Genomic DNA, 24,612 nt, shown 5'->3' on the forward strand with positions numbered 1-24,612 from the left:
ACACTCAGTTGTTCAGTTAGCAGTAGTAAGTGCACCGGCTTCTCACCAAGGCATCCATGACTCGATTCCCTGCTTGCAAGGGTCGTTGGCTGTAACAAAGCCTGACCAGATTTTCTCAGGCCAATTGTTGTAAAAAAATAGTTTAAACTTCAAGACTAGGTCCACTTTTTAGCTCAACTATTCGAAGAATTAAGATGCTCTACCACTTACATCAACGTCTTCTTAAAATTTTAGGGCAATTTTGCATTTTACTTAAAAACTGCAATACCCTTCATTTAATTTACTTAATACTTCACACACAGTTGTTTAGGACAATCTCACAATGAGGTTACATAGCTCCATATTATCCTAAATCCAAATTATGGCCCATGATTGACTAAGGAACTTAGGATAAGGTTTTAGGGCACATTGTGTTTGGTTCAAGTATAAGAGCAAGTTGGGATTTACACTAATGACTCATAACCTTCATTCAATAGACTTGATACTTCACACAGTTGTTAACGGCCATCACACAATTGGTTTACATTATTCCATATTAACCCTAAACACAAATTACGGCCCTTGTTTGACCTTTCATTATTGCTTTTGACGCATATTTTTTTTTATTTTTAACCATAGTGAAACCTGGGTTATAAGAAAGATGCACGCCATTGCTTGGTTGGACTGGCATGAGGGTGGCATCAAACTCTCCTATGATGTAAAATGATTTTAATAGGGTTTGATGAATGGTGACCAATCCTGGTATGTAGGAAGAGTTTATGGAGACCTTTCAAGGGATTGCCTTTGGAGCCCTAGGGTCAAGGTCACTTCTAAAAAGAGAAGTGGTTGGTACTGAATAACTTAAGTTAGGGTTGACATATGGCAACCAAACTTGGTATATAGGAAGCGTTGATAGGGCCATATCATGGGAGTGTTTTTTGTGGCCACTAGTCAAGGTTAAGGCCACTGTTATTTAAAATAGAACAATGGTTAGTACTGAATAACTTTAGTTAGGGTAACATAATGTGACCCAACTTGGTATAAAGGAAGTTTATTGAGACCTTTTATAGAATTGCGTTTGGGGCCCCTAGGGTCAAGATCACTGTTACTTAAAATATAAAAATGGTTGGTACTGAAAACCTAAGTTTGGGTTGACATCTGGCAACCAAAGTAGTATATCGGAAGAGTTTATAGAAACTTTTCATGGGATGGCTTTTGGGGCCCCTAAGGTCAAGATTAGGGTTACTTTTACTAAAAACTAGATAACCTTTGGTACTGATGAACTTTAGTTTAGTTGACATATTGTGACGAAACTTGGTATGTAGGTTGTGTTTACCGAGGAATTCCTTTAGGTTGCATTTGGGGCCTCTTGGGTCAAGGTACAGGTCACTGTCAATATAGAAAAAACAGTTAAAACTGAATCTCACAACGAAGGTTGAAGTTCTTCTGTCACATTGCAGCCTTTCTTGTTTATTTTTTAATTTGTCCTTTTTTAATGCTTTTGATAGGCATATTACATTATTATTGTATTAATTTCTTAGATAAAGCAGCATATAGTCGAGTGTGCTGTCCTACGACAGGTCTTGTTAGTTCCATTCTCATTGTCAAGTAGTTACTGTCAATAAGATTTGTCTGTGAAAACGTGATATAACAAATTCATAGATAAAAGAGCTCTCAGGCTTGATTATATGCTGCTGATTAAAAGAGAAAAAAGACTGTTTAAAAAGTGTATACTTTCCACATTATCAGTTGGTGTGTCCCCTTCTTATTGTCTAGAACATGTGTCCCCTTCTTATTGTCTAGAACAAGGGGCACAATATAGGTTGATGCCAAAAAAGGCATACAATTTGTGCACAGATTAAAAAAGTAACAGCCTTAATTAACAATTAATAACTACGGGGCCACAAATTCCCCAGTTGATCAAGTTTCAAAATATCCTTACTACTTCTTTTAATAGCTGTTACAAAATCATATGCTTTTTTTTGTTTTGATCATGAAAGTCAAATAAGTAAAAAACAATGCATTATTTATTTTTTTTGAAATTGGCATCAACTTATATTGTTTGCCTTTAAGGTCAAGGTTACACTTAGTCAAAGGGCAAAAGTACAGCATTTTTGTGCTACTTCAACATATATCAATTACTGGATGGATTTTGAAGTAATTATGCACAGATTTAATAATCTTTTATTCAGGCCAATGGGCAGATAACCTGTTCATTCAGCAATGGTTCAAGGCATAGTATAAGCCACGATAGTTCAACACTTGGTTCTAGTTTAAGCCGCAATGGCACAATGCTTAGTTCTAGTATAAGCCATGATGGTTCAATGCTTGATTTTAATATAAGCCGAAATGGTTCAATGCTTGGTTCTAGTATAAACAGCAATGTTTCAATGCTTGGTTCTAATATAAGCCGCAACAGTTCAATGCTTGGTTCTAGTATAGGCAGCAATGTTTCAATGCTTGGTTCTAATATAAGCCGCAACAGTTCAATGCTTGGTTCTAGTATAAGCAACAATGTTTCAATGCTTGGTTCTAATATAAGCTGCAACAGTTCAATGCTTAGTTCTAGCATAAGCAGCAATGCACCTTCATTTTAGAATAATATCAAATAACAAGACGCCAATGCGGCAACGCCGTATTTAAGACGGATTTTTTATTTGACGATATTTTGCAAAACTAGGATTTGAGCTAGTGACCTAGTATTTTTAACCAAAACTAGAGCTATTACTGAAGGTGATTAATACCCCCGAACGCCGCCTCTCATTATGATTTATCATTGTATGAAGTTTTATGAAATTCCATCAAGTAGTTTTCAAGTTACTGTACAGACAAAAATTTTACCAAAAAACCCACAGAAAAAGGCACTCTGTAATTTGCTAAAATAGTGTAATGATTCATGTACACTGAACTCCTTCTCATTGTGCAGTACCATTTATAAAGTTTTATTAAATTCTATCTGGTAGTTATCAAGTTATGCTCAGGACAAGAAAAAAGTAACAAAGGGCAATAACTCTGTAATTGGCTGAAATAGAATTGCGGTTCCTGTACACTGCACTTCCTCTCATTATGATCTATCACTGTATGAAGTTTTATTAAATTCCATCCAATAGTTTTCAAGTCATGCTCCGGACAAGAAAAAGTCACTGTATGAAGTTTTATTAAATTCCATCCAATAGTTTTCAAGTCATGCTCCGGACAAGAAAAAGTAACAAAGGGCAGTAACTCTGTAATTAGCTGAAATAGAATTGCGGTTCCTGTACACTACACTCCCTCTCATTATGATCTATCACTGTATGAAGTTTTATTAAATTCCATCTAATAGTTTTCAAGTTATGCCCCGGACAAGAAAAAGTAACAAAGGGCAGTAACTCTGTCATTGGCTGAAATAGAATTGCAGTTCCTATACACTGCACTCCCTCTCATTATGCTCTATCACTGTATGAAGTTTTATTAAATTCCATCCAATAGTTTTCAAGTTATGCTCCGGACAAGAAAAAGTAACAAAGAGCAGTAACTCTGTAATTAGCTGAAATAGAATTGCGGTTCCTGTACAATGCACTCCCTCTCATTATGATCTATCACTGTATTAAGTTTTATTAAATTCCATCCAATAGTTTTCAAGTTATGCTCTGGACAAGAAAAAAGTAACAAAGGGCAGTAACTCTGTAACTGGCTGAAATAGAGTTATGGTTCTTGTGCACTGCACTTCCTTTCATTGTGCTTTACCATTGTATTAAGTTTTAATAAATTCCATCTAGTTGTTTGCAAGTTAATGTCTGGAAAAATATTTGACAGCAAAAACAAAAACAAATAAAGGGCAATAACTTAGTAATTAGCTTAAGTAGAGTTATGGTTCTTGAACACTGCACTTCCTCTCATTGTGCTTTACCATTGTATGAAGTTCCAAAGAATTCCATCCAGTACTTTTCAAGTTATACTCTGGACAAACAAAAGTAACAAAGGGCAATAACTCAGTAATAAGCAAGAAAAGAGTTATGGTTATAGTACACTGCACTTCCTCTCATTATGCTCTATCATTGTATGAAGTTTAATCCAATTCCATCCAGTAGTTTTTAAGTTATGCTCCGGACAAGGTAAATTGCAACGGACCGACCGACAAACCGACGGACTGACCGACCGAACACAGGGTGACTCCAATTTTTGAAAAATATGGGTAGATATGAAATTCATGATTGGGATGTGTGTATATAAAATAGCAATTAAAATTTAGTTGTTGACTGATATGGATAGGTTTGGTAAGCATTGTGTAGGCATGATTATATGAAATGGTTAACCTTAAATGATAATGGTAATCACTTAAAAGGCAATCCAGACAGCTTTGTGGTCAATACAGAAGGTTTCCATGACATCTGTTTTGTGAGGCATATCTGAGACATATATATGGTCCAAGCCAGAGTGGTAGTCTGTAGTTTCACATTGAGGTGAAGGCTTTAGATTGATAAGAGTCCATGTACCCCTGAAGATTGTGACGGTCTGCACTGGGCATCAGCTGGTCAATGTTGAAGTCCTCAAGGGCTATCAGTGTATTTTCATTGGCTGGAAGTTGTGTGAGGAGATCTAGGAGACCAGTAACCTGAGCATTTGGTCTACGGTACACAGTTAATAGTGAAAAACACTTTGTTGACAACCTTAATTCCAGATGAACAACTTGACCATGTTTATCATGCAGATTGGTAACACTCTGAAGTTCAATATGTGGTTTGAGGTAAATGAATATGCCATCATGTGGTCTTGTCTGGATCTTTTTGTTAGTAAAGCACATTATAGGTTGATCAAATCCGGTCACAAAGTAATATTCCTCAAGATCTGTTTACATAACTGTAATTTTTGCAAAAATTCTATTATACATTAATGTGACTAAGATATCCTGGAGAAAAAAAAAACTGTAATAGTTTCATGAAATTTGAGAAAAAAATTTACGACATCAGGAAAATATTCCCTAAGATTTAATCTAGTGACCTAGTTTTTGATCTGATGTGACCCATATTCACAAATGTTTAAGACATCATATAGACAAATATTCTGACCAAGTTTCATAAAGATTTGACAAACAATTATGAATTTTTATGACCGTGGAATTCTTTCTCCTAAGATTTGACCTTGAGAAATAGATTTTGACCGGGGATGACCCATATTATAGAACTTTCAAGATAGTATGCAGACAAAAATTCTGACAAAGTTTCATAAAGATTTGACAAAAATTGTTGAATTTATGACGTGGAAAGATTTTCCTAAGATTTGACCTAGTGACCTAAAATTTGACCCGGGATGACCGATATAAAAAATAAGCAAGATATTATGCAGACAAATAATCTGACCAAGTTTCATCAAGATATGGAAAAAAAATGTTGAATTTATGACGTGGAAATATTTTTCCAAAGTTTTGACCTAGTGACCTAGATTTTGAACCGGGTTGACCCATATTAAAACTAGAACTCCGGGAGTCGGATGTGTCGCCTGACGAATTATTTACTGTCGACATTATAGCTGTTAGATTGGCATTTTATTCATTTATAGACAATGATGTTGCCATAGATGTTTTTTAAAGCAAAACAGGAAGTCGGCCGTTTTGTTGTTGTTGTTGTTGATCAATCGTAACCCCTTGTTGTATTTTTGTAGAGGGACACCCAAGGAAGCTTCCTGTCAAGTTTCATTGAATTTGGCCAGGTAGTTTCAGAGGAGATGTTCTTTAAGCAATTGTTGTCGGACAGATGACAGACAAAGACCGTTCAAAATAGCTCACCTTGAGCACTTCATGCTCTGGTGAGCTAAAAAAGTGTGCAAGGTAAAGTTAAACATGAAAATTAACAAAGGGCAATAACTCTAATATGGAAGCAAGAGATACAGTTTTTATGCACTGTTATCCCCTTCAATAAGATCTATCTATCTATAAAGTTTCAAGTTGATAACTCTTATAGTTTTCGAGAAATGCCCCAGACAAAATTTAAGCTTGAAAATTAACAAAGGGCAATAACTTTAAACATATAGATGCAAGAGTTACGGTTTTTGTGCACTGCACTTTCCCTCAATCAGATATGCCTACGGAATAAGTTTCAGGTTGATACCTCCTATAGTTTACAAGATATGCCACGGACAAAACCTAAGCATGAAAATTAACAAAGGGCAATAACTCTAAATAAAATGGCAGCAAGAGTTACGGTTCTTGTGCACTGCACTCGCCCTCAATGAGATCTATCTAGCTATGAAGTTTCAAGTTGATACCTCTTATATTCTTCAAGATATGCCCCGGACAAAACTTTAAGCATGAAAATTAACAAAGGGCAATAACTCTAAACATATAGATGCAAGATTTACGGTTTTTGTGCACTTCACTTTCCCTCAATCAGATATACCTACGGAATAAGTTTCAGGTTGATACCTCCTATAGTTTACGAGATATGCCACGGACAAAACCTAAGCAAGAAAATTAACAAAGGGCAATAACTCTAAAAAATATGGCAGCAAGAGTAACGGTTCTTGTGCACTGCACTTGCCCTCAATGAGATCTATCTAGCTATGAAGTTTCAAGTTGATACCTCTTATATTCTTCAAGATATGCCCCGGACAAAACTTTAAGCATGAAAATTAACAAAGGGCAATAACTTTAAAAGTAAGAAAGCAAGAGTTACTGTTATTGTGCACTGCACTTGCCCTCCATGAGATCTATTTAGCTATGAAGTTTCAAGTTGATAACTCTTATATTCTACAAGATATGCCTCGGACAAAACTTTTAAGCATGAAAAATAACAAAGGGCAATAACTCTAAAAATATGGAAGCAAGAGTAACAGTTCTTGTGCACTGCACTTGCCCTCAATTAGATCTATCTACATATGAAATTTCAAGTTGATACCACTAATAGTTTAGGAGATATACCCCGGACAAGCGAAAATGGGACGCGGACGCCGACGCCGCCGACAAAAGTAACCCCTATATGTCGTCTTTTCAGGCGACACAAAAATATGCAAGACATAATGCAGACAAGCATTCTGACTATGTTTCATCAAGATTTGATAAAAATTGTTGAACCTATTATTGTGAAATATTTCTTCTAAAGATTTGACCTAGTTTTTGACCTGAGATGACCCATATTCATATATATTTAAGATAACATGCCGACAAATAGTCTGACCAAATTTGATAACCATTGGATAAAAACTCTTGATTTTATTACATAAAATGAAAAGTTTAACGCAGAATTGTTTAAACCCGCCCACCCGCCCAGTTTTCACCATTTTATAACCCGTAATTTTTCGATGAAAAATCTGGCTAAAAAGTGCTGTTTTTTTCAAAATGAGTACAGAAAACCCACAACATAGTCAGAAAAAGTTTGAACATAATGCATCAAATGCAAGCATCATCTCTTATGATTCAATTCAATTGCTTGGTATCTACAATGAATTGCTGCAATCCTTTAGGAGCATTTTAGGAGCATTAAGATAATTTTAACGAGTATTACATATTAAACAACTTCATTTTTGATAAGATATATTCATATCTTTATTCAAAGCAGTTGTATATCTTTAATAAATAACATGTAAAGGTTTGGAGTTCAGATTCTGAAGAGGAGGTGTGTGGACGGAATGTTCACCATGTATAAAGGCGCTATTGAATGTTAGTATCACTGCATGCCCATGGACTGGAATATGTCGAGTCTCTCCTGGTACAACTTGTAGTATTCATTGGCCAGGTAGTAAAATGGGGCGTCCACTGCTTGCATCTCTTTCTGTAAACATAAGGAGACATTCACAACTATAAAGTAAAGGCTCACAACTTAAAAAAGAATATTTCATGTTTAATGTTAACAAATTGCTCTTTACAATTACGCCATAAAAATTAGTTTGGTAAGGGTTCCTTTTAAAAAATGGGTAGGGTAGGTAGGCTTTTTATCTTATTTTTTTATTACGCTTTATGAATTGTGATATTGTTATTGTCATCATTGAAGAATTGTGGTATAGTAATCTTCAGTATAAAACCTTAAAGATTTTAAACTACATATTAAAACACAAACTTGAAAAAATAAATATTTTGTTAACCAAGGAAAGTATTGTCCTTTTTTTAAAATTGAGATTGTTTATTCTTAAAAACTGACTTTTGGACAGCAATTTAATATATCCATATTTAAAAGTGTAAGACAAGGGAATATAATTGTACACTGTATACTACATCACTGCCATATTTGAGAGGTTATGTTAACTCTGACAGGGATGTGGTTGACCTGCATATGGGTGAAATTATATGGCAAGGGATTTGGGGACAACTTTAGACACCTGTTGAAGGTTATAAGAGGGCAAAGCACCCTGATGCAGAAGCAAAACTGGCTTTTAGAAGTCCAATGGAGGGTTCTCCTGTCTTCAAACTTAAAGCACACTGGAGTGTCAAAACTAACAAGAAATATAGGAAAATCCAATTAACATTTTTAATCATGTAAAAAAAAGTTTTATGTTATTTTATTATTGTTTATGTTTTTGGTTTGCTTTCCTGTTGTTCTTGAAGCGTAAATCCGTGAATCTGCAAAAATCAAACCTGTGTACTTAAAGCCAGAAGTACTGTGATTTCTAGCAATGATTCATTCCTACATGGAGTTCAGTTTAACTTAGTCTATGTAAAAAAACCTAGTTTCTAATAGGCTTCCTAAAATTGCTTTGTGAAGAGTAAGACTAACAACTTGATGTTAATTTATATACATACCGCTGAACATTCAAAGTATTTAAGCCCCTGTGAGTGAGCAAGGTCTGTGCCTACTTTAGGACTGATCACTCGTCGCTGGTCCAGATCTATCTTGTTGGCTATCAATACACCTGTAATCAATGTGCATCTTTGTGTTATTCAGTAGATTTGTATTTGTCGAATTGCAACACTTGAAGAAAAACAGCAAAAATATATTAGTTCATTCAAGTTTTTAATGACGTTAAAACTGTTATACAAGACTTACTACAATCTAATACCTGTCTATTGCGATTTGTGTGAAGAGTAAATTGATGACTGAATTCTCATCCTCAATTTTAATATTTATCATTATAGTGATTAGGTAGCCTTTTGTCTATAACTTTTATGAGATGACTTGCCCAAATTACTCAAAATATCTTATTCACAACTTGTTCAAGCTTCTTATTTCATTTCGCTTAATTACTTAAACTTAATTGAAAAAACAAAACAGTTTTATTGTGGTAATCTTATTAAAAAGTCTCAAAACTCAATAAAAGGAAAACATTAGACAATTTCTACCAAACCAAGAGAGAGTGTGCTTAAGCTTGATGCTGCTATACAAATAGGGATTGAGAAAATTGGGCCTGATGCTTGAACTCTGTAAAGACAATACCCGGGATGTTGACATCTGGGCTAATCTGTCGTACCCGCTGTAGCCACTTCTCACAGCTGTTAAAGGATGTCTCACTTGTGCAGTCATAAACCACAACTAGCAGGGATGGGTGGTCCCACTGGCAAACAGATATCATCCTTGTTATGGATAATAATAAATGAGTGCTTTATTTCTTCCTTCAATAATTCATATTAATAACAATAATGTTTTTTACTGTAAGCAAAAATACTTGGGCTATTCCATTTCAAGATATCATCATGGTTTTATTTGCACCTTTAAATATTATTTTAAAACATTAAAAGTTAAGACAAAGTTTTGAAAGCATATAACATACAAATTTTGTGACAAAGTCTGAAAACAGTTCCTTTCCTGCAGAATCATATAAAAACAGCTCCTGAAAAAAAAATGAAAAAATGAATGAAATCAAATTGCTTTAAAGTCTAAAGCATTTATTACAAAGTTCTTAATTAGTTATGTAAGTAATATCAAAGGAACTTTTTATTCATTGATACATCATTTATAAGTTCCAACTTCCATTTTTAATATTAATGAATTATATAATATTTATATTTGCAATGTGTTTACCACTGCATCCTTTGTATCAGGTATATTCACTGTTTTGACCAGCAGTTCAACACCAGTGGTCTGGAAAAAGGAAACATATATTGGAAGCTTTATATACAAATTGTATTTAGAAAAATTACAATATCATTTGATGATTAAAGAAATTAAATTTAAAAAAAAATGTGCAGATAATGCCAGAGTTCACTCATGTCACTCATGACATGGTTTTTGAATAATTTAATGATTTTGTCCAGAAGTGTCAGTTGGAATGGAACTTAAAAGTAAAGTACATGCACAAGTATAAATAAAGGTCACCGCAGGTAAAAAAAATAAGGGCATTAGGTCAAATCTTAGAAAAATGCTTTCCTGTCATAAATTCAATACCGGAGTAGTTTATTTTAGCCTATTGTTATGAAACTTGGTCACCTCAGCTCAAATAGTACGTCACTAGATCAAATCTTGGAAGAAAAAGAAACCCCCATCATAAATTTAATAGTTTTCATCCAATTATGAAACTTGATCATAGAAATTGTCTGCATGTTGTCTTGAACCCTAATGAATATGGATCACCTCTGGTCATTACTAGGTCACAAGGTCAAATCTTATCGAAAAAAAAAATCCTGGCTTAAAATCAATAGTTTTTCTCCAATTGTTATGAAACTTGGTCATGATGTTGTCCTGAACTAGTATGAATATACCTATATATGACAGGGTACCTGAGGTCAAAAACTAGATTTTTAACCAAATTTTCATTAAACTAAATGCACTTGCAATTCTTTGAACAGTTTAAATAACAAAAATCCCAATGCATTTTTTCAGTTTTTCAATATAATAAATCATAACCATTCTGGCAAAATAAGGAATTCTCAATGGTCAATCTAACAGATTCTAGATTAGACAAATACAATTTGACAGTAAATGAAAAAAATACTTTGAAATGCAATATAAAAGAAATGCAAAACTTACCATCGTGTAGTTTTTGGGAAAGAATGAGTTGTCGCTGTGGAAAACCTGGCATATTGAACTCTTTCCACTGGTAGAGTCCCCTATAAAATAAATATGTAATTCCAATAATAATAAGAATATAAAATATAATAATATAACTTGGGACACTAGCATCATCTGATCTTACCCTTCGAACAAGGGCTAGACCATTTAAAAAAAAAACTTGAACAAAAATCAATTGTTAAAATTAAAAACCTATATATTAAATTGAAATAGATTCCAAATAGACTGAAGTTTAAATATATTGTTTAGATAATTAGACATATAACAGGAATGCACACTTAAAAATTATCATTTCATGTTGGGGCAACTTAATTCAAATATCTGAGTTGCTAGCAAACTGGAGCAGTCACAAGACAGATTGTTCATCCTAGTGACTTGAAAGAAAAAAACTTGTTGAATACAGCACTAATCATCAACTGAGCAATTACTGATGTGGCTTTCACAGGCAGAGCATAAGTGACATTTAGATTAAAAAAGATGCTCGCTGGCATTCGGATTCTATACTCAACCGCATGAAACTTACTCCTGTGTATGTCACTGCAACAAATTGAGTCCTTCTATTGATTTATAAGTATTTGATATGCAAATTTTGATGTTGTTCGTGCTAAATTTAGATTCTACTTTTATTTTACTTTCAGTTTTGTTGCACTTATAATTGTATTTTTTTTTATCATACTTAAAAAGGTAAAAAAGGTAAAAAGAAGCCATTAAATATACAAACAAACAAATAAATTAAGAACACTAATATATATATATATATATATATATATTGGGACTATAAGTGATTAAGTATACATTATTTGCAGTTGAAAACCAGACATTATAGAACAGCCATTTGTCTGACACGGGCACCTTTAAGTAACAATACCTGAGGAATAAATAGTAGCAGCCTCTTATATTATAAAAGAGATGACAGACACGACTGACAACAAAAGCCAGGTGACGGCAGCAGCAAAATTTGAAGTTTTAATTGTAAATCATAGTCTCCGATGACAGAATAACTCAATTAATTAAAAAAAAAATTATTCTTAGTTAATTCTTTAGCTAATTTTCTAAAAATAAATAACATAATTTCAAATTTAGGGATGTTAATTGTATTTGATTAGGATAATACTCAAAAATATTTTGTAACAGAAGAAATCAGTAAATTTACTGCAGAATATCAGGTTTTGAAGTCTTATTCCAAATTATTCTTAAAAAAAGTTTTCTTATATTTATGCAAAACATATTATTTTCACCACAAATATTACTTATTACAATGATGTATGTATTTCTTTAGACCTTGCAGTCAAGCCTCAAGCATAACCTGTGAAAGTGCAAGCACTAGTACTTATTTCCAACCGGGTCCTTTGTTTTTTGCTAAAGGGACAGCATGCTGAACAGATAGTGGTTGGATACAAGGAAGTCTGGGTGTTATACCCTAGCTCTTTTTCGAAGAGACCCCTCGGTTCTTTTATGTGCTTGGTGTAAAGCACCGATACACAGGGTACAACTTTCCTGGGTTAAACCAGTACTGAGTACACCACTTTTCCAAGCACTATCCTTTAAATGCCGAGCGCCAGGCAAGGGAGCTACTTGTACCAACTTTTAACTTCTTTTGGTATGATGCGGCCAGGGATCGAAGTCACGACCTCCCACTCCATAGGCGTCTTAACCACTAGGCACGGAGACGTACCAAAAAATAACATACCCTATTGTCTCTTTAACAACATTGACACATACTTTACACCTGTAAAAACCTCCTTCAATAGCGTGCCAGTATGTGGTATGAAATCTCCGAGAATTGAAGTGGTACGAATATTGTGGTGGTTACTGGTACAAAGTCTCCGACATCCTAGGATCCTAAACAAATTCAGGTCTTTTATTGAATGATCCCATTTATTATCTAACTAGGAATGCAGTTTAAGTATGATCCTGCCATTCCGCGTGTAATATACTTAAACAAAGCTCACACTTACCAACAACAATGCACTTCGCTCTTAATAAATTGGGCATTTTGGAATTTGCAAAAGATTCACTCCAATGTTTACGGAATGTTTTCCTGTCAAGTTAGATGTAAGCCTGTCATTCATTGGCTTAAAAGTATGACAGTAAAAGCCGGTCCCGGGTCTTCATCAGATCCCTCCCGCTACTATGTAGAAAACAACATTTCAATTCAGTTTCTATTGTTGTATTCGATAACAGATTTTTTATGTTTTGTTATTTTAACCAGTTCTATAATTGAAGTTAGGATCTTTTTAAACTAAGAATTTGGAGTATATCATAATTGGTTTTAGATCGGAGGTAATAAAATAAGTAAAGTGAGTTATCAAGTGTATACTTATAAATATTTTCGAGAAACTGGCGCTGGAAAACATTCAGTATATTTTGCAACGATTCCACAATCTCCAGCATCCCCTCCATTAAGTTTTAGAGCTCATTAATAGAATTATTTTTGGATAGATCTATATGGATTTGATATAACTGGAGCCATCTACAATTCATGTGTTGCCCTCAATCATTGAGAGAGATCTCCAAATGTTTATACGTTTTATCATGACTTTTGAGTGCATGCATGCACACTAAAGTCATGATAAAAATTGTTGGCATATTGGTTTAAAGCAACGTTTAAATTGTCTGTATTTACACCTCAACCTCCATTCCTTAAATGAATGGCCTTTCGGTATTTGCGATTATCATCCGAAGAACGCAAAATATGTTCGGCAACTTTTTCCGGCTACGGTCGGGTTGCTCTATTTACAAAATGGGTGAGAAAGTATTACTGAAAGGTTTTCTTAAATAAAATTAAGTATTTTTTAGCACTTTTGGAAATGAACTATTGGTAAATATAAGTTTACACACTCGCACGGACTCCACATACTTTAAACAACCCAACTGCGTTCATACTCCGATAATGACATCAACCACGCACTTCATTCCTTAATCAAAACTATTTACATTTTCACTGTTTACACAATTATGTTCAGATATTCAGTAATGCCCAAGAGGAAAGTCTCTTATTATCGTGAAGGAGGCCCTGCGAGAGCTTGCTGAGATCAACGCACAGGTGCAAGTCAAACCTGTGAACCTGCTAAGAACTGCCAACCGTCATCGCCAAGCTATGAGACCCAGTGACTCAAAACCTGATGAACTGGATTTCGAAATCGATATGAATTTCATCAAAGTTGTTGACTTCCTCCTTGATGACATCACCAATGAAGGGGCATATACCGTCTGGTACAGTACGTGGAGCGGACATGGGTGGAGGGAAGTGTGTGGAAGCCAGAGAACTGGTCGGTCTTTAGAGAAACCGTGCGCACAAACAACGACGTAGAGGGTTGGCACCGGTGACAGCAGAGCCAACCGGTGCAGCCTACCGTTTTACGTTCTGGTTCCACTCCTGCGGACCGAAGCGGAGGACGTCAGTATCACAGTCTGACTGGTGTCAGACAACCTTGTAACCAGAAAACAGAGGCAAAAGTACAAGAATATACATGAGCGCCTCTTCGACATGTGGGATAAATATGAAGACGACAACCTCACAACATCCCAACTGCTCAGGGAAGCCAGTCACCTGATTGGTATGGGTCCAATCCCAGCATCAATCGAAAACCGCAGCGAAGACGATGAGTAGTATGACAATAAATTGACTAATTGTGTATTGTGCTGTATGTGGACAATATGTATTCAAGTATTTGTGATCTTCATGTTGATGATATGTATTGTATTTCATGTATGTTTCCATATTTTCACATGTTGTGTATTGCATTATGAATTATGTATTACCATGTTTTATGCCAATATCATTGAATTTAATTTATTTATATAGTGCTTTTGTTATGACCATGTGCTTTGTATCATGTGCTTTATTATTAACATCAATTATGCGTTGTTAATTTATTGATTTGTAAAAAATATCATAATATTTATGAATCCCTTGTATTTATGTTACTATCATAAAATAGCTACTATACTAATTGTCATGAAGCTAAAAGTCAATTTCTAACAGCTAAATAAACATCTTTAAAAGTGTAGCAAATGTGTGAAGTCTTGCATTCAAATGGCGATAATTACTAGTTATTATAACCTTTCAGACAGTGTGCCATCACATAATAGCCACTATATAATACATATGTGGTTCAGTTGGTCCTGAAATGGTACACTTAAGAACTGGTTCACTTGTGAAATGGTTCACTTCGTCCTGCACCCTTTATATACACTAAATTTTCATTCCACACAGAGCGCGGGCTTTCCTTATTTGCATATTACCAACCAAGTAAACATACGTACTATGCACGTACTACAATGTTATACCATCATACCACTTGAGGCTAATAACTTGATTACCTGAATATTGAAGGATTTGCAGGCGTCATTTTTACCATAAAGAGTGAAGATGTCCATCTCACTAAGTAGCGCAACCTCACTCATTAAAACACGGCCATGACTTATAGCTGTAGTCACATATCTGGACTTACACCTACATGTTAATATATGTGTCACCCTTGCAGTTAACATATTCTAACCAGATAGGGGTTGAAAAGTCTTTAAAATAGGGGTTGAAAAGTCTAAGGGCTGAAAAGTCTTCCTTTTGAAAAGGGGTTGAAAAGTCCTGCTCCCGATATACCGAATCCCTGAATATGTTACATACATGTACACCAGCCTGGTGAAGCCCGATATACATACATGTGTAGTGAGCACCTCGACTGCTAGGGAAAGGCTTGACGCAGCCATATTCGCCACGGGCGAAAAGAAGTCCATCGACTGTTAATGATGCACAGAAGCGCAATCGGACTTGAATAAAAAAGAAATTCCAAGTGACAGATATTTCTACCCAAGCACAGCTAGCACTAGCAGCCGCACCGCACTTCTGTAGGGCTGGTGCATATCGCCCCATTTGAACCGAGTTTTAATCAGTATTTTGCCTTTAGTACATAACGAGTTCTTTCATTCGTCGAATGAAAGAGTTCCTACCAATGGCAAAGCTTATTCTGAGTAAATTGATAATATTGAGCACTTCCGTCGTAGGAAAAACAACATCGACATATTCAGACTTCAGCGTATTTTAACTCATATTTCAGTGCCAGTACTTCTTTATTCTAACAAATTGTTGTTGTATATGGTCAGTGACGTTCATGCTGTTGGATAATCCTGTTATTCTGGACATCATTCCATGAAATGGATCAGCACTATCTAAGTATTGATTTAATTAGTCGGAACTTGAGAACTGGTGAAGTAGAGAAGGAAATGAAGAGCAATAATTTCAACGAAAATAACCATTTTAGTGAAATGTCAACAAAATAAGTTGGAAGTCCTTTATTAATTCCAGATATTGATTTTGCAAGTAACTTAACTGATTATTCAAGGAACTTAGGAAGAACTAGAATGAAATCTACCAACACTAACTCTTATAAGGAGATACTTATCTTGGAAGGCTGATGTCTGATTAATTTGACAAGGTTTAGACTAATTGCATTAGTCTTATCAGACAGACCACATGTTTCTAATGAATCTGATTAGGACAAATATGAAACTGCTGTAATCAGCTGCCTATAAAAATGGTCAAATTATCTGCTACACTGGAATAACAAATATTGATAGGGCACTTGATATTCCAAACACAACTCAGAGAAGCCTTGTCACGCACTTCAAGAGAATGTCAGTGCAGTCAGAAATGTGTCAGGCGCCAACAGCTCAGGATATTGGCTGTGTGGAGAAAGTTGTGATATCCAGAAATATGGGTGAACCATATCGCTCAAAACTTATTCCTACAACATCTTTTAAACCGGTGAATGATTACAACTTGTCACAGCTGGCATTTGATTTGTACATGGCAGTCATTTCTGGTAAGTCAAATTATTATGTTGTTTATTCCTTTTTTATTTTATTTTTGTTAATTTTTTTCACTATGTATTATATTCTCACTAATTACTAAATGTGTATGTAGAAAAGGTTTTAAGATGCAAGAATTCTGGTAGATGAGTACCAACAGTTGTAATAATTTCCTGAATATTCATAGTATTCAGAGCAGATTCAATTATGTTAAGTTTTTTAAGGGTGTTACTAATTAATGTGTTATGATAATAATTGTGATAATACTTATCATAATTAAGAAATTGTTTTCAAGTTTTTTTTATAGCAATACTGTTTATGCTTAATTTGTATTTTACAGTATTCATTTTGTTTATTTACAGGATACCAAGAAGCTGTGAGGAATATTTTGATGTCTCATCCTGATGTTGATGTCAACATCTCTGTGAAAGGAGCTACAGTTCTCTCGCTGTCCCTACAGAAAAGACAGTTCCATATATTTTCAATGCTTATAAAGCATCAGGAGAGGAGCAAAAAATTTGATTTGAACAAATGTAGTAAAGATAGTTTTAATAGAGTTGAGCCACCTGTTATAACAGCATGCAGAATGCATTTCTTTGAAGGTGTTGTAGCTTTGATCAACAATGGTGCTGACATTGATGCTACAGATCATCTTGGCCATACAGCATTATGGGTGGCTGCAAGACAACAAATGCCTGACTTAGTGGAATACTTAATTGTGAATGGTGCTAGTGTGAACAAAACTGATGTTTATCATCACACCCCACTGATTACTGCCATGATGTACCGGGTTAGCTCTGGGATCATTAAAATGCTCATCATGAACGGCAGTAGTCTGGAAGGTCCTCGCTACCCGGCAAACACACAGCTTTCTCCCTTGTTCTGGTCACTGAAATACAAAACACTAGAAATTCTGAAATTGCTCATTCATGTAGGTGTTTCAAACAGTGAAATTAGGTATGTTAGAAAAATTCTGTATGCTCGGAATGGAGATCCTCAGCTCATTGAACTGTTAGATATTGAAGCAAAAACACCAAGAACTCTAAAACAGATCTGCAGGAGGGAGATCAGAAAGCACATAAGTGATGTTTGCTTAGGAAAGACCTTCATTCACAAACTCAAAGACTTGCCAATACCAACAGTGTTAAAACAGTATTTGGCTTTGAAGTTGTGAAGAAAAATTATTTTAGGTCATAATGCCATCTATGTTAGCATTGTTTGTTACACTTAATGCGTAAAAGATTTTAAATGTCTAAATTGTATGACATCCTTTCATAGCAGACATTCTCACAAACATTTATGAAATGCATTTTGTTGTAGCTTTCCCAATTAATCACATTTTCTTTCTTTAGAGTTAGCTTTGAAAGTCTATTTTAATAGTTGTGGCTTATTTAACAAAAGGATGTCACTAATGAATCTCAACATTCTTTTCACATTTTACAATAGTCAATGTATACATGAATAAGACGTCTTCATGGGTGAATGTGCTATGTTATTAGAAAACACCACCTCTACTGACCTATAAGGTCATGGTCAAAATGTTTGCTGATAAATGTTTTATTGTTAATTAATATCTATATTATTTCCTTTTGGATTTTAGTTCTTGATTTGCATTGTCTCTTAACATTGGGTTAATGACTAGTTATACATGATATACATGTAATGGAAACTACATGGACAAGTCACCAAGCATCATATTTAGCCGAAGTATAAAGTCGCAAGGATGAAGAACAGACAAGACATTGAACTAGAGACACAGGCAAACACAACATTATTAGACAATAAGTATTTGACAAAAATATCAAAATATTGTTATAACTGAATGTTGGGGTTGATATTAAATTCAGTACTTTATCTAAAAAAAAAAAAAAATGCTAACTATATAGTACGATGCTTGTACAATTATAGGTATTGAAAAGCGAAAACTGTCAAATACGAGTATAGTGAGTATACTGCTTTTATCCATAAGTGGTCCACAATGAAATTTAAGGTACAGAGAAGATGCACCTTTGTTTTTTTCCACAGTCTCCTGTTTCATCATTGACTTTGTTGAACAGAACAGCTTTAAATGATGTACTGGTAATTGAGCCATTAGACCGTAGGAAATTATCAGAGAACCATGTCCAGAATTTAATGCTTGGAGCATATCTCCAAAATAAGAATTATTTAAATGAAAAATATGTATAAAAATATGTATTATTATTATTATTATTATTATTATTATTATTATTATTATTATTATGTCAGAGAAGTAATTCTTTACCAACATAATAAAAGAAAAAAATATTTAGTTTTGAATCTACATGATTCAGATCTAAAGGGAATGATATTTTCTGTGTTACTAAGTAACTATGATATGAATGAAGAGAACAATATAGCTTATATAAATTCTTTTGTCAATGACTGTAAGAATGTAATAATATATGAATTGTGTAAGCCGATTAATTATAGTGTGTTTGCATCCAACTTTTTAAGTGGAATTTGCTTGTGAAAACCCATAATACACATCATGGTGGATGATAGAGATGTTTCATATCAAACAACATTTTGTCATTTTCTATGACATAGTACGGCATTCAAGTCATGTACAAATACTGTGTTGTACGTTGCAGCGGACATCTGTGGCATTGTGTGAGACATGTACAGAATCGATGTGCCACTAATGGACATTAAAATCATGCAGTGTTTCCAACAAACACACTTTATAGATGTTAACATACATTAACATACTTGACATAGTCATGAACAATCTCAAACAGTGCTCTCAGTTTAAATAGTTTATAGGAAATAGCATTTAATGCACTTATAACATGTCTGAATAATAATGCACCTATAACATGTCTGAGCTACATGGAGGGAATAATTCTCTTGCAGTGGAACATTTCTCCTCAAGTTTGTTTTAATGGAAATGTATTTACTGTCACAGTAATCTCTACTGTTCCTAGGCAACATGACATGTATGTTTCAATAGAATTACCTGTAACAGCTGATAAACTGAAAGATGATATGTTGCTGTGGTTACTGATCTTTATCTGCAGTCATTAGAACTTGATATATATACATTTAGCTGACTTAAATACAATAACTTGTATCTGTGCATGAATTGTATCTTTTCTTGTATACACCTTTGATAACGACATGTTGGGTCACTCATGGTGGGTAAATAAGGCTGGCTGATGGAGTCTAGGAAATTGTATACTTTCTTAATTGTGTATTATTTAACATAATCTTTTTTATAAATTGGGGGCATAACATTCTGTCAGTATTAGTACCTTGTTAATCTATCTTGTTTATAACAAGCCAAATCACAAAAGTCACTGCCGAATTATGGCCCTTTAAGTATATTCTCTTCTATCACAAATTGACCAAATGTCTCCTCTAACTTTAGCAACAGTTAGCCTATGTTTACGAGCATTAAAATCTTATACATTCAGGTTACATGTATATATAACATCCCAGATTGCTAAGGTCACTCTTGACCCCCTTGGTCCTGTTTAAAAATTAGCCAAATTGAGACTGTCCACTCTCTAATCTTGTCACAAAACTTTGTATAGGGTAAGTTATATATATGAGGGTGTTTGAAAAAGCTCTTTTGGAAAATTCCTTCTTAATTGAAGAACTATGACTCATTATTTTACAAAATGAGCACTGTCTGTTCCCTTTAAACTTACACTGAAGAAATTCTCCAATCTTTACCATAATTGTTTACAATATATAAGGGCATCTTTCTCTGATATATAAGATAACCATTCTAATGCATGGTAATTGTTCACTGTGTACTAATGGCTCCAATGATTAGCGTGTAATGCTAGACCTGGCAAAAGTCTAGTATTGGTATAGTAATGTAGAATATTTTTGTAGTATTTTTCACTGCATATTGCTGTTGTTCTCAGAATTTTCAAGAAACAAATGATCTCTTTATAACCTCTTGCCATACATGATTGTTTATAGTTCAATGTATTTAGATATATTTATAAGCAAGATAGCTAAGTCATTTTGTGCAGGAGGTATTAAAACTATATTGGTGCACATGTATGGTTAATTAAGTACCATTTGACATTTCATTTACATGTATGTGCTTTACTTGTATTTTTGTTGCAAATTTTTTGATGTATTGCTTGTCGATGAATGTTAATATATTTGTCTAATGATAATTATATAAAGTAAATTATGTCATAATAAATATTGATAAATTATCACTATTGTCTCCAGTGTTTGTCTGCGTTTCCATACATCACTTTGTAATACATATGATGTATAAAATATGCTGTAATACCTTGGAAGAACCAATAATATCCTTCTGAATCCTCATACTTGCAGGAAGAATTTTCAAAAGAAATCAAGCTCAATCAATTATATAAGTATGAAATACTTTTAATAAAATAAAATGAAAAAAATCAATCTTCAAAAACATGATTTTTAGAAGAACTAGTAAACTTTGCTTCATTATGTCAATAAACAATGTTGCACCCGCTTTTTGGTGATATGTACAAAAATGTGTTTTCAAGTTTAGGTAAGCAAGAAAATATAAATCCTAACCCTAAATTTCGCTGCCCAGACTTGCTGGGTGGCGGGTAACTTGGCAAGCCTCGTGACAGTATTAAGTGTGTGCCATTGGGCAAAATTTTCTATCCAGACCGGAAACATATGATAGATATTATTAATCCAAGTATTTGTAATATTATGTAAGCCTTAGACATAGTTATGATTAATGACACTATTTATCACTGGTTTCACAGTTACAGCTCAGACAGGTGATAGTGGCTGATCCATGGTATAATGGTAACACACTTGACTTCAATCCAGGGGTCGCAGTTTCAATTCCCGGTCGCTTCGCTAAAAATCCTATAATAGTCTTCCGGGAGGACAATAATTGGGGGTCCCGTGTGACAGTGCTATACACTGGTGCACATAAAAGAACGAGGGTAGCTCTCACCAGGGTAACGTTCTGTCTGTGCACTATGCTCCAAAAACCTAAAGTGACTTACAATCATATCAGAGCACTCGCTGAATTGGCAAGGCCTGAGTGTGAATTTTAATATGCTAACACTTCTGCCCCCCCTCCCCTCCCCTATAGGTGAAGAGCATTTGAAGAAACAGAGTGGGAAAATAAAATAATCTTGACCAGAATTTGCTGGGTCTCAACATCATATACCTGTTGTAATTGTTAGAGACATCCAATTCAAGGCAATAATTGGTATTGTCATTATTGATGTGGTATATGTGGGAACATGAGATGTCCTTTTAGTAGTCATAAATCGGAGTTGAGCCTTGAAAGTTTAAACCCCAAAAGTAGTTCAAGCAGTGTAAAGCCTTATATGCACATATACTACTTGAGACAAAACTGCAATAATGTAATGTTAATAAGGTTTCACAGCTTTTGACATATCTGTTCAACCTTTAGGCACTTGTCTGGTGGAATAAAGACATTCAACCTATGGGCCCATGAGTCATATACATGTAGGCACTTGTGTGGTGGAATATAGACATTCAACCTATGGGCCCATGAGTCATATACGTGTAGGCACTTGTGTGGTGGAATATAGACATTCAACCTATGGGCCCATGAGTCATATACGTGTAGGCACTTGTGTGGTGGAATAAAGACATTCAACCTATGGACCCATGAGTCATATACGTGTAGGCACTTGTGTGGTGGAATATAGACATTCAACCTATGGACCCATGAGTCATATACGTGTAGGCACTTGTGTGGTGGAATATAGACATTCAACCTATGGGCCCATGAGTCATATACGTGTAGGCACTTGTGTGGTGGAATAAAGACATTCAACCTATGGGCCCATGAGTCATATACGTGTAGGCACTTGTGTGGTGGAATATAGACATTCAACCTATGGGCCCATGAGTCATATACGTGTAGGCACTTGTGTGGTGGAATATAGACATTCAACCTATGGGCCCATGAGTCATATACGTGTAGGCACTTGTGTGGTGGAATATAGACATTCAACCTATGGGCCCATGAGTCATATACGTGTAGACACTTGTGTGGTGGAATAAAGACATTCAACCTATGGGCCCATGAGTCATATACGTGTAGGCACTTGTGTGGTGGAATATAGACATTCAACCTATGGGCCCATGAGTCATATACGTGTAGGCACTTGTGTGGTGGAATATAGACATTCAACCTATGGGCCCATGAGTCATATACGTGTAGGCACTTGTGTGGTGGAATATAGACATTCAACCTATGGGCCCATGAGTCATATACGTGTAGGCACTTGTGTGGTGGAATATAGACATTCAACCTATGGGCCCATGAGTCATATACGTGTAGGCACTTGTGTGGTGGAATATAGACATTCAACCTATGGGCCCATGAGTCATAACATGTGGGCACTTGTGTGGTGGAATATAGACATTCAACCTATGGGCCCATGAGTCATAACATGTAGGCACTTGTGTGGTGGAATATAGACATTCAACCTATGGGCCCATGAGTCATATACGTGTAGGCACTTGTGTGGTGGAATATAGACATTCAACCTATGGGCCCATGAGTCATATACGTGTAGGCACTTGTGTGGTGGAATATAGACATTCAACCTATGGGCCCATGAGTCATATACGTGTAGGCACTTGTGTGGTGGAATATAGACATTCAACCTATGGGCCCATGAGTCATATACATGTAGGCACTTGTGTGGTGGAATATAGACATTCAACCTATGGGCCCATGAGTCATATACGTGTAGGCACTTGTGTGGTGGAATATAGACATTCAACCTATGGGCCCATGAGTCATATACGTGTAGGCACTTGTGTGGTGGAATATAGACATTCAACCTATGGGCCCATGAGTCATATACGTGTAGGCACTTGTGTGGTGGAATATAGACATTCAACCTATGGGCCCATGAGTCATATACGTGTAGGCACTTGTGTGGTGGAATATAGACATTCAACCTATGGGCCCATGAGTCATATACATGTAGGCACTTGTGTGGTGGAATAAAGACATTCAACCTATGGGCCCATGAGTCATAACATGTAGGCACTTGTGTGGTGGAATATAGACATTCAACCTATGGGCCCATGAGTCATATACGTGTAGGCACTTGTCTGGTGGAATATAGACATTCAACCTATGGGCCCATGAGTCATATACGTGTAGGCACTTGTGTGGTGGAATATAGACATTCAACCTATGGGCCCATGAGTCATATACGTGTAGGCCCTTGTCTGGTGGAATATAGACATTCAACCTATGGGCCCATGAGTCATATACATGTAGGCACTTGTGTGGTGGAATATAGACATTCAACCTATGGGCCCATGAGTCATATACATGTAGGCACTTGTGTGGTGGAATATAGACATTCAACCTATGGGCCCATGAGTCATATAAGTGTAGGCACTTGTGTGGTGGAATATAGACATTCAACCTATGGGCCCATGAGTCATATACGTGTAGGCACTTGTGTGGTGGAATATAGACATTCAACCTATGGGCCCATGAGTCATATACGTGTAGGCACTTGTGTGGTGGAATATAGACATTCAACCTATGGGCCCATGAGTCATATACGTGTAGGCACTTGTGTGGTGGAATATAGACATTCAACCTATGGGCCCATGAGTCATAACATGTAGGCACTTGTGTGGTGGAATATAGACATTCAACCTATGGGCCCATGAGTCATAACATGTAGGCACTTGTGTGGTGGAATATAGACATTCAACCTATGGGCCCATGAGTCATATACGTGTAGGCACTTGTGTGGTGGAATATAGACATTCAACCTATGGGCCCATGAGTCATATACATGTAGGCACTTGTGTGGTGGAATATAGACATTCAACCTATGGGCCCATGAGTCATATACGTGTAGGCACTTGTGTGGTGGAATATAGACATTCAACCTATGGGCCCATGAGTCAT

At 35.4% G+C, this 24,612-nt stretch overlaps 2 protein-coding genes across 2 annotated transcripts; one reads left to right on the forward strand and one right to left on the reverse strand.

The window, feature by feature from the left end:
• Nucleotides 1-7,302: 7,302 nt before the first annotated feature.
• Nucleotides 7,303-12,974, reverse strand: LOC128212221 (intraflagellar transport protein 27 homolog). The gene is made up of 7 exons (XM_052917558.1): nt 12,851-12,974; nt 10,851-10,930; nt 9,906-9,965; nt 9,655-9,714; nt 9,321-9,438; nt 8,690-8,799; nt 7,303-7,724 (listed from the first exon to the last, which is right to left on the reverse strand). Exons 1-7 carry the CDS (start codon nt 12,885-12,887, stop codon nt 7,620-7,622), a joined length of 570 nt encoding a protein of 189 aa, XP_052773518.1. The 5' UTR covers nt 12,888-12,974; the 3' UTR covers nt 7,303-7,619.
• Nucleotides 12,975-15,859: 2,885 nt separating this feature from the next.
• LOC128212497 (ankyrin repeat and SOCS box protein 8-like) lies at nt 15,860-18,581 on the forward strand. The gene is made up of 2 exons (XM_052917980.1): nt 15,860-16,717; nt 17,066-18,581. The coding sequence occupies exons 1-2, from the start codon at nt 16,528-16,530 to the stop codon at nt 17,875-17,877; spliced, it is 1,002 nt and encodes a 333-aa protein (XP_052773940.1). The 5' UTR covers nt 15,860-16,527; the 3' UTR covers nt 17,878-18,581.
• Nucleotides 18,582-24,612: the final 6,031 nt, after the last annotated feature.

Source organism: Mya arenaria, chromosome 12 (genome assembly GCF_026914265.1).
Source record: "Mya arenaria isolate MELC-2E11 chromosome 12, ASM2691426v1".
Lineage (NCBI taxonomy): Eukaryota > Metazoa > Mollusca > Bivalvia > Myida > Myidae > Mya > Mya arenaria.

Bases quoted from the DNA above. Each gene is read 5' to 3' on its own strand.
- LOC128212221 (XM_052917558.1), bottom strand. From the start codon at position 12,887: ATGCCCAATTTATTAAGAGCGAAGTGCATTGTTGTTG. The intron at 9,966-10,850 runs GTAAGTTTTGCA...TCCTTTTTCCAG, and splicing joins TTCCCAAAAACTACACGATG to ACCACTGGTGTTGAACTGCT. The intron at 9,715-9,905 runs GTAAACACATTG...TTTTTTTTTCAG, and splicing joins CTGATACAAAGGATGCAGTG to GAGCTGTTTTTATATGATTC.
- LOC128212497 (XM_052917980.1), top strand. From the start codon at position 16,528: ATGTCAGTGCAGTCAGAAATGTGTCAGGCGCCAACAGCTCAGGATATT. The intron at 16,718-17,065 runs GTAAGTCAAATT...GTTTATTTACAG, and splicing joins GTACATGGCAGTCATTTCTG to GATACCAAGAAGCTGTGAGG.